Genomic DNA, 12,077 nt, shown 5'->3' with positions numbered 1-12,077 from the left:
CACATTTCTTCCGGATCCCAGTTTAGGTATACCTCCTCCAGGAAGCCTTCCCTGATGCCCCGTGCTGGATTTGGAGCCCCCTTCTCTGTGTTCCCACAGTTCTCTGTGTGTCCCCCATCTTGAGGCCCGATACCATTTCTATTGCAATGGCCTAAGTCTCTCTTCTCCAGGAGGTGGGCGGCGTAATTGAGGGGCTAAGAGCAGATGCTAAAGCTGAAAACTCTCTAGGTTCAAATCCCAGGTGTGCCATGTACTGGCTATGGGAGTTTGGGAGTATATTCAATCCCTCCACGATTCATTTTTCCCATACTGTAAAATGATGATAATTCTGACAATCATTGTATTAGCTAGAAGACTAACGCCTATCTCATAGTATTGTTAGAGGACTAAATGAGTTAATACACGGACGCTCTTAATGACAGCAGCTGGCACGTAGCACGTGCTACCTATGTGACTGATGATTAAATTGGTCCTCAAACTAGTTGCTTCTGGAGGGCGGACTCTGAATTTATTTGATCCACTGTTATGTCTCCAGCACCTGCTCCAACGTCCTGGTTCTGAACATCCCCTAACATTTGTGACATCAGCGCATCTTTGGTCTAAGAATGACAGCGCATGTGGAAAAGAAAGAGAACATGTCAGTGATGTTCTGGAGGCAGACTGCTCAGGGCTGGGAGAAAGACAGGAGGAAGAAGGAAAGACCTGTGACTTTGCTCCAAATCCTGGGTGGCTCCGTCCCCGCCCCAGTCACTCACTGCCACCTCTCTCCACGCAGGCACCCCAGCCAGCATGGGGGACATTGCGGCTTCCTCGCTTCTCTCTCTCTCCCTCTGCCCCTCCCCACTGACTCCTTCCAAGTCCCATCAGAGCTGCTCATGTGCCAGCCTCCTCCCTCCTGTCTGCACTCCATGTCCACCCTAGTTGTTCCAGTTACAATTGCTATGCAACAAGGGACCCCAAGACACAGTGGCATAAAATAACCATTGCATTATACTCGCAGGTTATGGGGCTCGGAGCTTGGTCAGGGCACACTGGGATGACCACAGAAGCCACTGTCCACAGTGCCTCGGCCGAGAAGATGGGAAGACACGATGGCTGGTGGCCGGGCTCTTCTAGAGGCTCCTTCACCCACACGTCTGGCGCCTGGGCTGGGGTAATTCCAAGGCGGACCTCAACGGGGACGGTGGACTGGAACGCCCCCCAGGGCCTCTGCATGTGCCTGGGCTTCCTCCCAACATGGCAGCCTGCAGATTCTTCCCCTGGTGGCTCAGGGCTGCACAGCAGTGTTCCAGGCAACAAGACAGAAGGCGCGTTGTGGTGTCACTCTGTCATCTTACCGGTCACCTTACCAAGCCCTCACCGGCCCCCCCAGACTCAAGCAGGGAGACACAGAGGACCCGCCTCTCACTGAGAGGCCACACAAAGTGAAGCCACCCATGTCTGGAACCTGCATCACAGGGTGGCCTCCTCTCTGCTGTGTCCCACTTTGCCCAGCCCTCTCCATGCCCCCGTGGACTCTCCACAGGGCAACCTTTCAACACACAAGTCACATGAGTCCCCCTTTCTTTGATCCCTCCAACGTCTTCCCGCCAAACTCTGTGCTGAAAGCTGAGCTCCGCACGTGCCCACACAACTCTGTGGGATCCGCATGCCCCCATCTCCTCCCTGGGGCCCGCTGCCCTTCCTTCTCTTTCTGGAGCAGCCCCTGGCCCTCCTGGGGCCCCGCCCACCTCTGAGCCTTTGCACTGCCTCCTTCGTGCGCTGCCGGGCCCTTGGCTCCCGTGTCCTTTAGGCCACCTCCTCACATCTAAAACCAACCCTCCAGCCCAGTAGTGCCTCTCCCATCACTCTGCTTTATTGTCTGCAGTTGCCCCTGTGATGTCTCAAATGATACATTTGTTTACTTCTGGTCTGCCTCTTCCACCAGCTCCGAGAGCAGGACGTTGTCTTTGTTCCTCACAGTATCCACGGTGCCCACCCTGGTGCCTGGCACAGAGATCTGTGGAATGGGAATGAAGGCAAGAATAGTGGTTTTCAGGGAACGTGTATGATTTTTTTTTTTTTTCCGGCTGTGCCACGCGGTTGTAGGATCTTAGTTCCCCAGACTGTGGGATTTTAGTTCCCCCAACCAGGGGTCGAACCCGAGCCTCCAGCAGTGGAAGCGCGGAGTCTTAATCACTGGACCGTCAGGGAAGTCCCCACGTGTGTGTAATTTAGAAAAGCAATCCAGAAGTAATAGCCCTGGGGAGGGGGCTGTTAACTAGAGTCAGGCACGCCTTGTTTCCAATCTGGCGCTGCCATTCACCAGCTGGTGACTGTGGGAAAACACCCTTGCGCCCCTGAGCCTCGATTTCTTCAGCTGAAACTTGAGTCCAACCGCCCCCTAGCTCACTGGACTGGGGTGTCTGTCACAGGAAAGGATCAAGACCTCTGGTCAGCCTGGACGCTGTCCCCGGGAGCGAGGCGGAGCTGCACCGCCCGTCGCGCCCGCCAGGTGTCGCCGCGAGAGCGCGCTGAGCAGCCGGCTGCGACCGAAGCCTTACGGCTACTCGGGCGCCCCACGTCTGGGTTGCGTGCGGGGCATCCAGGCCTCAGCCCGACTCCGACTTTCCGCTAGGAGCGGGACTCCAGAGGAGGCTGTCTCACCTGGGCACCCACCTGCCTCCCCGCCTCGAATAGACGGGGGCGGGGAGGAATGCTCTGAGCCAGTCTTCCCCGCTCCGCCAGTAGCCCTGCGTAAGGGGGCGCCCTCCCCTGAAGCTGGGCTGGAAGCCAAGGGGAGGGAGGAACCTGGGTGCGCCCTAACACCCCACAGCTCCGAGCGCTCGGCCGGGCCGCGGGGACGGGGAGGCAGGCCAGGGCGAGAGGGTTCTCGGCTGAGCCCCGATTCCCGCCAACCCGAGGGCAGTCCCTGCGCGTCCGCTCGCCCAGCAATTTACGAGTTAGCGTCGGGTGGAGCCCCTCCGGACTCCCACTGCCCCGGACCCAGCTCGGCGCCCCGGAGCCGGGAGGGGGCGCCGCGGGAGCGCGTGGGGCAAGCGCGAGCGCGCTTGGAGCAGGCGGCCCTGTCCCGCGGGCGCGGGGGCGCGGGGCGGGCGCTCCGGGGAGGCGGGTGGGGGAGGGGCGGGGGAGGGACGGGAGAAAGGAGGGAGGGAGGGAGGGAGGGGCGGGGGCGGGCGGCTGCAGCGCCCCCGCACTCTCCGCGCCTCGCACACTTGCACCGGCCGCTCGCGCGCAGCCCGGCGTCGCCCCGTGCCGCGCTCGCTCCTCCCTCGCTCCTCCCGCTCCGTGGCTCCCGCGCTCCCGGCGAGGCTCAGGCGCCGAGCGCGCGGACGGGCGCACGACAGACGGCCCCGGGAAGCCTCGGCCCGCGCCTCCCGGGCGGGCTATGTTGATTGCCCCGCCAGGGCCGGCCCGCGGGATCAGCACAGCCCGGCCCGCGGCCCCGGCGGCCAGCGGGGACTATGAACCGGAAAGCGCGGCGCTGCCTCGGCCACCTCTTTCTCAGCCTGGGCATGGTCTACCTCCGGATCGGGTAAGGGCCGCTCGCACCTCCTGCACGCGCGTCCCGGCAAAGTTGGCGTGGCTTGGGGAGGGGTTGCGCCGCCCGCGAGCCGCCGCCCGCCGCCAACTTCCTTGGCTCCTCAGAGACGCCGGGTGGGCGCGGTGCGGGAGCGGTGGGCGCACAAAGGCCCCCCTCGGGCGGGAGCCCCAGGGGCGCGCACAGCTCTAGAGACACGGGCAGGGGGACCAGCCGTCCTGAGAACGCCTGAGGCTGGAAGACCCCCAAACCAAGGACAGCCAGTAGGGACGCTCCAGCTTGGGGGACTCTGAAGAGGGTTAGCCGTTGCAAAGGTCAGCGTCTCCCAAGGACCCTTCAGACCAGGGCATGGGAACAGCAGGTCCAGCGGGAGCACCCAGCCAGGACCACAGCCGCTCGCAGGGAGCTCAGCCCCCAGAGCCCGAAAGGAGCTCTGTACACAGAGGCGAGGGCCCAGCCGCTCCTAGTACAGGGCAGTCCCCGGGCGGCAGGCGGGGCCGGTCCGTGAATAGGGAACAGGTACCCGGAGGGAGGGACGTTCGCTGGCAAAAACACAAACCGCTCCTCAGAGCCTTGGCACCACCCGGTTTCCAAGGACCCTCAGACTCCCGGAGCCACATCCCAGGCGAAGGGGACAGCGCCAACCACCCTAACAGACGCACACAAAGGTAGAACTAGAGATGGCCCGAGACACCCAGGGAGACAAGCTCGCAGAGCCAGCGCCAGAGAGAGGCGGGACACCCCGCCCCCTAAAACTGGGCACCCAAGGCGGCCGGCTCGCTCGCGGAGCAGCCCTCCCTGCCTCACGCCAGCCTTTCTAGGAGGTGGGGCCGGGGCGGCGCGCTGGCTGGAAGGTGGGAGGGGGCGGCTCGGGACGCGTCTTGGAGCTGCATTTGCGCGGCCAGTCACCCTTTGTACTTCGGGGATAATGCGCGTGAAGCACAGGAGGTGGGGGCGGGGGCTTTAGGGATGGGTAGAGGTTCTGACGCTCAAGGGCCACCTTGGCAGGTTTCACGCAACCTGCTCCCCCAGCTCCGCTCGGGGAGAGGTCGGACTGCAGGGACTGCGGCGATGGTGTGTGTGTGGTGGATCCTTTGTGTTTTGTCACTACCACTCCCCCGTTTCACCACCCCGCGGCTCTGGCGTGGGGATTTCTCAAGTTGACCGGCCGTGGCGGCCAGCAGGTGCGCACAGAGCGGACCAAGCGGCTGCCAGCCCTGACCGCGGGCCGAGAGGCGGCTGCGAGGCTCGCGCGCTGCCTGCCTGCCGGTGTGTTTTAAGTGTTATTGATTCGCCCGCATCTGGGTGGCTTTCTTTTTTTTTCCCCTGCTTTAATCTTCATCTTGGCCCGCGCCCCGCCGTCCCGCGCGCATCCAGCATCCAGGAAGCCGGTGGGGCTGATTGGCGCTGGCCGCGTGCGGCTTTATCTCCTTTTTAATTAGAAACGGGGCGGAGGGACTCGGGAGGGGAGAGAGAAAGGGAAAACAACAGAAAATAATTCCCCTGGCCGCCCCGCCCGCCCGACCTCCCGCCGGCGGCGCCGAGACCTCATAGTCCCCGCAGGGGCCCAGCTGCCCGGAGGGAGGGCGCCGGCCTTCCGCCCCGCTGCCGCCCTTTGGGGTGGGGAGAGGGCCAGGTCGGGAGGAGTTGCAGGGTGGTTTGGGGCCAGGCCCTGCTGCTGCTCTCTGTACCTCGGGTTATCCATCTGTAAAATGGGCATGGGAGGCCTTTCGGTTGCTCGGATGGATGGCAGGGCACCTGTGGTATTCTTATTTTATTTGGATAGTTCAAGTGACTCAAGCACTAGCCTTTTTGTAACAATCAGATGCAATAATAATAACTACCACAGCAGCTCATTTATTGAGTACTCACTGTGTGCCTGACACGTTCAGAGCACTTCCCATGTTTTGACACATTTAATTTTTCAGCAGCCCTATGAGGTGAGGTCCAGTTAATATCCTCCTTTTAGCAATGGGAAAACTGAAGTACAGAGAGGGGATGTAACTTGCCCAAGGTCACACAGCTACTAGGTGAAGGAAGCTTAGATGGCGCCCTAGACCTGAGCTCTTAGCTGCGAGGCTATGGTGCCTGTGCATTTTTTACCCCAATATATAGTTTCACTCTCTGCCGGTGTAGGGATTTCCTGGCGGTCAACTAGGTGTCGACAGGTTCCTCCTGACTTGTGGCCAGAACATCTCCACTTGACCTCCTCTTTCTGTGCTGCGTCTTCCTGAAACATTTAAAATATCCTAGCTCTGTGTTAGACTCTTTGAGTGGCTGAGACGAATGACCGAGAGCTCTTGCTAGGGTCCTGTTTTAGATCCATCACCTGCTAGCCTCCAGGCCTCAACCTCGGTGAGCCTCGGTTCTCAGCTACGCAAAGTGGATACGTGAAATGGAGATGGTGATTCCTGCCCTATAGGGCTGTTTAGAAAGGCCGACTGGTCTAGAGTTAGTGGTAGCACCTGCCATACTGCATTTGCATATAATAGGGATGCTGCAGAAGGTCCCGGATGCATTCAAGGCATAACTAGGGGCACCTGCTGTGTAATAGGCAGTGACATTTTTGAAGCTCCACAATCCATTTAGCAAGCCCAGCAGACAGCCTCCCGGTCCTCAAGGAGCTGCTGGTCTAATGAGAAAGACAGGTGATAAAAAAGCAAGCACACAGGTTAAAAACAAACACATACATTAAAACATTTCAGAAGACCATGAGTAATCAAGAGTATTAAGTAAACAAAACAGAGATTGTGATGGAAAGTTAGGAGGGATGGGGTGCAGAGGCAGGTTCCCTTAGGTGGGATGGTCAGGGAGGGGACCCTTGAGGTCACTTGGATGATGGCAAGAAGCCAACCGTGTGAAGGTCAGGGGGTGAGAGAGCTTCCAGGGAGAGGGACCTGCCCGAGGCAGGAAGAGGGCTGGAGTGTGGCAGGAGCGGCAGTTATGTGCTTCGAGAGGAGTGGGGTCACCTCAGCTCTTGTGGTGCTGGTCAGGGGACCCTCGCCTTGAGAAATCCCAATTCCAGAACAACTTCCCACAGCTGAGCCTGGACTGGAAAGACGAGGCACTTAGCCCAGCGGCTGGCCATGGCCCATGTACATGGGAGCTCGTTATTATAACCAGAGTGAGGTCTTCTCTTTCAAAGGGTGCTTGCTGACCTTTGAAGGATTATACAAAAGGAAGCTCCAGACAAGTGGGCCATCTTTGTGTAAAGGGAGGGCTAGCTGCATTGTCAGGGCTACCACTGGAGCCTCTTTGGGGTTATCTTGATATTAGGAAATGGGCCCACCCTCAGGCCAGATACCCACGAGCCACACTGACGCCTCTCTTTCCCTTGTACCCTTCCCCAGCCCTCCCATCGGCTCCACCTCATCCATCAGCGAGCTGGGTCGCCTCCATCTGCGGCCACCCAGGCCACGCCGCCTCTGGCCTGCCCACTCTCCCTGCTGTTCTGGAGCTCTGCAGTTCTCTCCCCGCTGGGGCTGGAGGCATGGGATCCTGTCAGTAACCTGCTTCCAGCCCTTCAGTGCTTCTTGATGTCCCGAGATAGATCAGCCCTGAGCCGTCTCCTCTCCCCAGACCCCCCCCCGCGAGCCCTGGTTCTGCATTGGGTTCTGTGGGTTCTTTCTGCTCCTTGGCGATCCCAAGCTTGTTCCCTTCCCAGGACTTTGTATCTTCTGTTCCCTCTGCCCTGAATACTCTTCCCCAGACCTTCCCATGGCTGGTTCCTGACCATTCAGGTCTCTGCTGCACTGTTACCTCCTCAGGGAGGCCCTCCTTGACCACCCATGCTAAAGCAGCCCCTCTCCCTTCCCTCTCAGACCCACCACTACTTGTTATCACAGCATCTTCATTTATTTTCTTTGTAGTGCATGTCACTGAATGTTGTGTTCATTTGAGACATTTGCATGGTCTCCCTCCATAGCCCCTCGAAGTTAGGGCCTTGCCTGCCTCCCAGCATGGTGCCTGGGAGCCTGGTGCCCTGATAGGTGCCTAGCACGTACCTGTGAATGAGTTGGGAAGACAGGAACCTTGCTGCGATAGTCATAAGCGTCCTCTAGGCCAGTTATACCTGGAGTGGGATACACATATTCCATTGGCGTGCAGGAAGGAAATACTACAACTTTTATTCACAGTTGCTTTTTAAAGACTTTTAAAAAATAAAACATATACATACATACATTATGTTGTCCATATATAACATGTCTGAACAGTTTTTGTTCTTTAATCAACATCTGTGCACCCATCCCCCTTTCAGAGGCAAACGCTACGTGAAACTTGGTGGTTACCTTTGCAGTTTTACCACACAGAGATGACCCCTAAACAGTGCAGCTCCATTTTGCATGATTTTAAACTTCATCTCAGTTGAATTCTCCCATAGATGCAAAGGCAACTGGCTTAGCTCATTTGACAGTATGTTTGTGACACGCATCATCTTTCTTTGTGTCTAAGAAAGAAATTAAGCCTCACTAATATTGAATATACACATGGTACAAGTACCGATGGGAATTATAAATGAGTGAGCATGGGTTGGGGGTGCAGTATCAAAAAAGTTGAGAGACCCGTGCTGGGAGCAGTAGCAGGGGGAGGGCAGGGCTGGACGCCTAGGGAGGGCCTGTAGGTGTGCCCCCCACCTTGCTGGCCTAACGCTCCATCTCTCTGTGTCCCCTGCTCCAGTGGCTTCTCCTCGGTGGTAGCTCTGGGCGCGAGCATCATCTGTAACAAGATCCCAGGCCTGGCTCCCAGACAGCGGGCGATCTGCCAGAGCCGGCCCGACGCCATCATCGTCATAGGAGAAGGCTCGCAAATGGGCCTGGACGAGTGTCAGTTTCAGTTCCGCAATGGCCGCTGGAACTGCTCGGCGCTGGGGGAGCGCACCGTCTTCGGAAAGGAGCTCAAAGTGGGTATGTGCTCACCCAGACACCCCAAGCGGGGTCTTATAAACTATGGGGAGACCAAATTGCCTCGGGAGTGCTCTGGGACCCCCTTCTCTGCTGCAGGCTGGAACGCCCGAGGTAAGGGGTCCCGCAGGTGCCACAACTTGAATTTAGGTCTGCTGACGAGGGTCAGCTCTCCGATTGGAATCCACCACCAGCCGTTCCCAGTAGAGTTGCACACCAGCAGCCAGTGGCCTAAATGCTAACTGGCTGATACAGCACTGATACTGTTTTTTAAATTGAAGCCCAAATTTAGAAACTATCTGTTGCCTAAAAATATGGACTTCTGGCTTCTTTTGAAAAATTGGCAGATCTACGGATAGCTTACACCTGTGTCCACTTAGTTACTAATGGGCTGCAGCTGAGAACACAGCGCCCTTTAGGTGGAACCTGGGCAGCCCATTCACTGCCACAGTCCCCACCCTTCTGCATTGCCTTGCCTGGCCACTGTGGGCATTTGAATTTCAACCCCTGTTTTATGGGAATGGTGTAAAAGCCTGGTGGAAAGGGCACGGGAACAATGTTGGTTGCCAGGATGCCCCGGTCGATGTGGGGAAGGCCATGTTGTATGTCTTCTCGCTTGTATGCGTCTGGACTGGGGGGCTGGAAAGCCTGCAACCTCACTGCTGAATCGAGCAGTGAACTTCCCTGAAAGTCGGGTCAGCCTCAGGTCCCTCAGCTGCAGTGGTTCACCCAGCCTGCTCGACTGCTCACAGGGCACCCCTGGGTTCTCTGTCTCCTTCAGCCCCGACATCAGCAAATCCAGTTCATGTTGAAAAGATCCACCCCAAGTCTGGCCACTGCTCCGTGCCCTCCCTCGCTCCCCCTCGGGTCACACAGGTGGCACCTCCCAGCCTCCGGCCATCCTGCAGACCCTCCTGCGGACAGGGTTGTCCTTTGTAAGTGGAAATCAGATTCTGTCATTTCCCTGCTTAACCTCCTTGGGAGCCTCCCCCTGGCCTCAGAATGAAATCCCAACTTCTCACTGGTCCGCCGCTGCCCTCTGTCCTCATCCGCTCCCACCTTCCTGTCCCCCTTGCCCACCCAGCCTCATGCTGTTTCCCAAGCACACGGCACTGTTTGGGTCCTGCTTGGGGGCCTCGGCTCCACGCATTCCTTCTGCCTGGTATCATCTCCCACCATCCTGTGCACCTTCCCTTGTGGTTGCTATGGTTTTCCTGCCTTCTCCTGCTCACACCCATGCCCCCTGTTTCTGGGACCCAGGCCTGGGCTCTGGCGTTATTTTGAGCTGTGTCTTTGTTGACATATGAGATGTTACATATGGGGAAACTGAGGCTCAGGGGGACTTGCCCAAGGTCAGCAAAAAGTGAGTGGCAGGGTCTCCTAGGACTGGGCTGATCCCAGTATCACTCGCAGTCCTGGAGTAGCTAGCCTGTTGGTGGCATTGTGACAATGCCTGCCAGGGTGCAACAGGAGGGCTCCAGTGCAGGGAGTCCTGGGATGAAGGAGTCCCTGCTGTCCAGAAGCCCCCAGCTGCCCAGAGTTGTAGGATTGAGGGATCCGTTGCAGGCTGAGGTGGGGGAATACCGCCAGTATGCACCACCAGTTTATTTATTTATTAAAATTTTTTTTTAATTTTAATTAATTAATTTATTTTTGGCTGCGTTGGGTCTTTGTTGCTGTGAGTGGTCTTTTTCTAGTTGCGGCGAGTGGGGGCTACTTGTCGTTTCAGTGTGTGGGCTTCTCGTCGTGGCTTCTCTTGTTGCAGAGCATGGGCTCTAGGCACGTGGGCTTCAGTAGTTGTGGCTCGTGGGCTCAGTAGTTGTGGCTCGCAGGCTCTAGAGTGCAGGCTCAGTAGTTGTGGCACTCGGGCTTAGCTGCTCCACGGCATGTGGGATCTTCCCAGACCAGGGCTCGAACCCGTGTCCCCTGCATTGGCAGGCAGATTCTTAACCACTGCGCCCACAGGGAAGCCCCCACCAGTTTATAATACCAGTATACACTGAGCAGGAGCAGAGGCCTGGGGCAAGGAGCATTCTTTGAGAGGAGGACTTGGGTAGGATGGCTTCAGGGGATTTAAGCAAACAGAGGCGCCAAGAAAACCCCTGGGATTGCGATGCTGGACAGCAGGCCTGCGGGACCTGGAGGGGAGTGGGAGCCAGAGCCTGGAGGTGTGTGGGGTCACGGCTCGCAGTTTCTATTTCTAGGTGGTAGGAGATAACGGGGAACTTTGAGCAGGGGCATGACTGCCAAAGTAAGGTTGCACTATATGAAATTGTCACAAGTCAGTGGTTTCAGGCCCACAAAAATAACAACGTTATGTGATTCAGTCCAATGGGAATTCTGGAAGAGTCATTAAAGAGTGGGTACAGAATTCATTCATTCACTCACTCATGCGTTCACCAAAAATTTCTCTGTGGCTGGAGGCTGCCCTTTCAGCCTCTGTGGTCAGGGAAGGCCTCTGGATTTGTGAGGGAGGTGTCTGGGGGAAGGCAAAGGGACGGCAGGTGCAAAGGCCCTGAGGCAGGAATGCGCTTGGTGGTTTGACAAACAGCACGGAGGCTGGCGTGGCTGGAGTACAGAGACTCAGAGGTCAGAGAAGGAGCCAGGAGGCAGACATTGTGGCACCTGTCAGGCCAAGCCCGGGGTTTGGATTTTCCTCTGGTGAGTGGAGGGGCAAGTGTGGGAGTGAGGAGTCTGGTCCAGTCTTCCAGGCAGGAGGTGGCAAAGTGGTAGCAGTGGAGACCCGTTTTGGCCGTGAGCTGCCAGGATAGAGCGAGACTGACAATCTGGAGGCTGGTTAGGAAGGAGTTACCCTGGTCTGGCTTTCTCAGGTGGTGGCAGTGGGAGCAGAGGAAGGGGAGGTCAAGAGGAGACCCCTGCGAGTCTGAGGAGTCACTTCCCCTCTGAGCCTTGGCTTCCGCATGTGTAAACAGGCGACCTGCTCCAGGACAGCAAGAAGCAAAGCTCAGATTTACGCTTTCCAGGCTCTTCAACACTGCTCTGCCCTCATGGGATTGCCTCTTTCTGGGATGACCAGCCAGCTGGGGCTGCCTTGTAGGGGCGAGGGATCAGGATTGTAGTCTTTGGGCACTCTGGCCATCAAGTCCACACTCTGGACACAGAACACATCACTGGCCTTTGCAGAGACTTCCCAGAAGCTCCACCCCACACTTCTGCCTACTTCCCATTGGCCAGGACCTAGTCACATGACACACCTAGCTGCAAGGGAAGCTGGGAAATGTAGTCTTTTTTTTTCTTTTAATTCTGAGCGGCTGTGAGATAAGCTAAGGGTCTGTGACGGAGCAGGAAGGAGGAGATTGACATTGGTGGGGGGCAGCAGCCCTTCACGGGTTCTGCATCCCATGCTGAGACCCAAAGGCTCACCGTTCTCCACCTCCTCACGCCCAGTCCGGTCCCCACTCTGCCTATGTTTCTGTCTCCCCTCCTGAGTGTTCTGGATTTTACTGCTTAGATCTGAGGAGAGGGCCCCAGGGCAGGACCAGGCAAGGCCCTCGGGGATGCTGGAAACCGAAACCCAATTCAAGCTGCCTCAGGCGGGAAGGGGAATTGTGCATCCTCGGGAACTGAAGGTCGGGGTGCCGACTTGGGGAGCCCTGGGATGTGAGCTGGCATCA

The 12,077-nt window shown here is 57.5% G+C and overlaps 1 protein-coding gene across 1 annotated transcript in view; it reads left to right on the top strand.

Moving 5' to 3' along the window:
• Window positions 1-3,403: 3,403 nt before the first annotated feature.
• WNT7A (Wnt family member 7A) overlaps window positions 3,404-12,077 on the top strand; it is a 65,419-nt gene continuing 56,745 nt past the window's right edge. Inside the window, exons 1-2 of the mRNA XM_060163862.1 lie at window positions 3,404-3,535; window positions 8,219-8,445. Of these exons, the coding sequence (XP_060019845.1) occupies window positions 3,465-3,535; window positions 8,219-8,445 (298 nt within the window). The 5' untranslated portion in view covers window positions 3,404-3,464. The remainder of the gene's footprint in view (window positions 3,536-8,218; window positions 8,446-12,077) is intronic.

The sequence above is a fragment of the Lagenorhynchus albirostris genome, chromosome 10 (genome assembly GCF_949774975.1).
Source record: "Lagenorhynchus albirostris chromosome 10, mLagAlb1.1, whole genome shotgun sequence".
Lineage (NCBI taxonomy): Eukaryota > Metazoa > Chordata > Mammalia > Artiodactyla > Delphinidae > Lagenorhynchus > Lagenorhynchus albirostris.
Note: the sequence above shows the minus strand (reverse complement) of the source record. Positions and strands in the feature narration are given on the sequence as shown.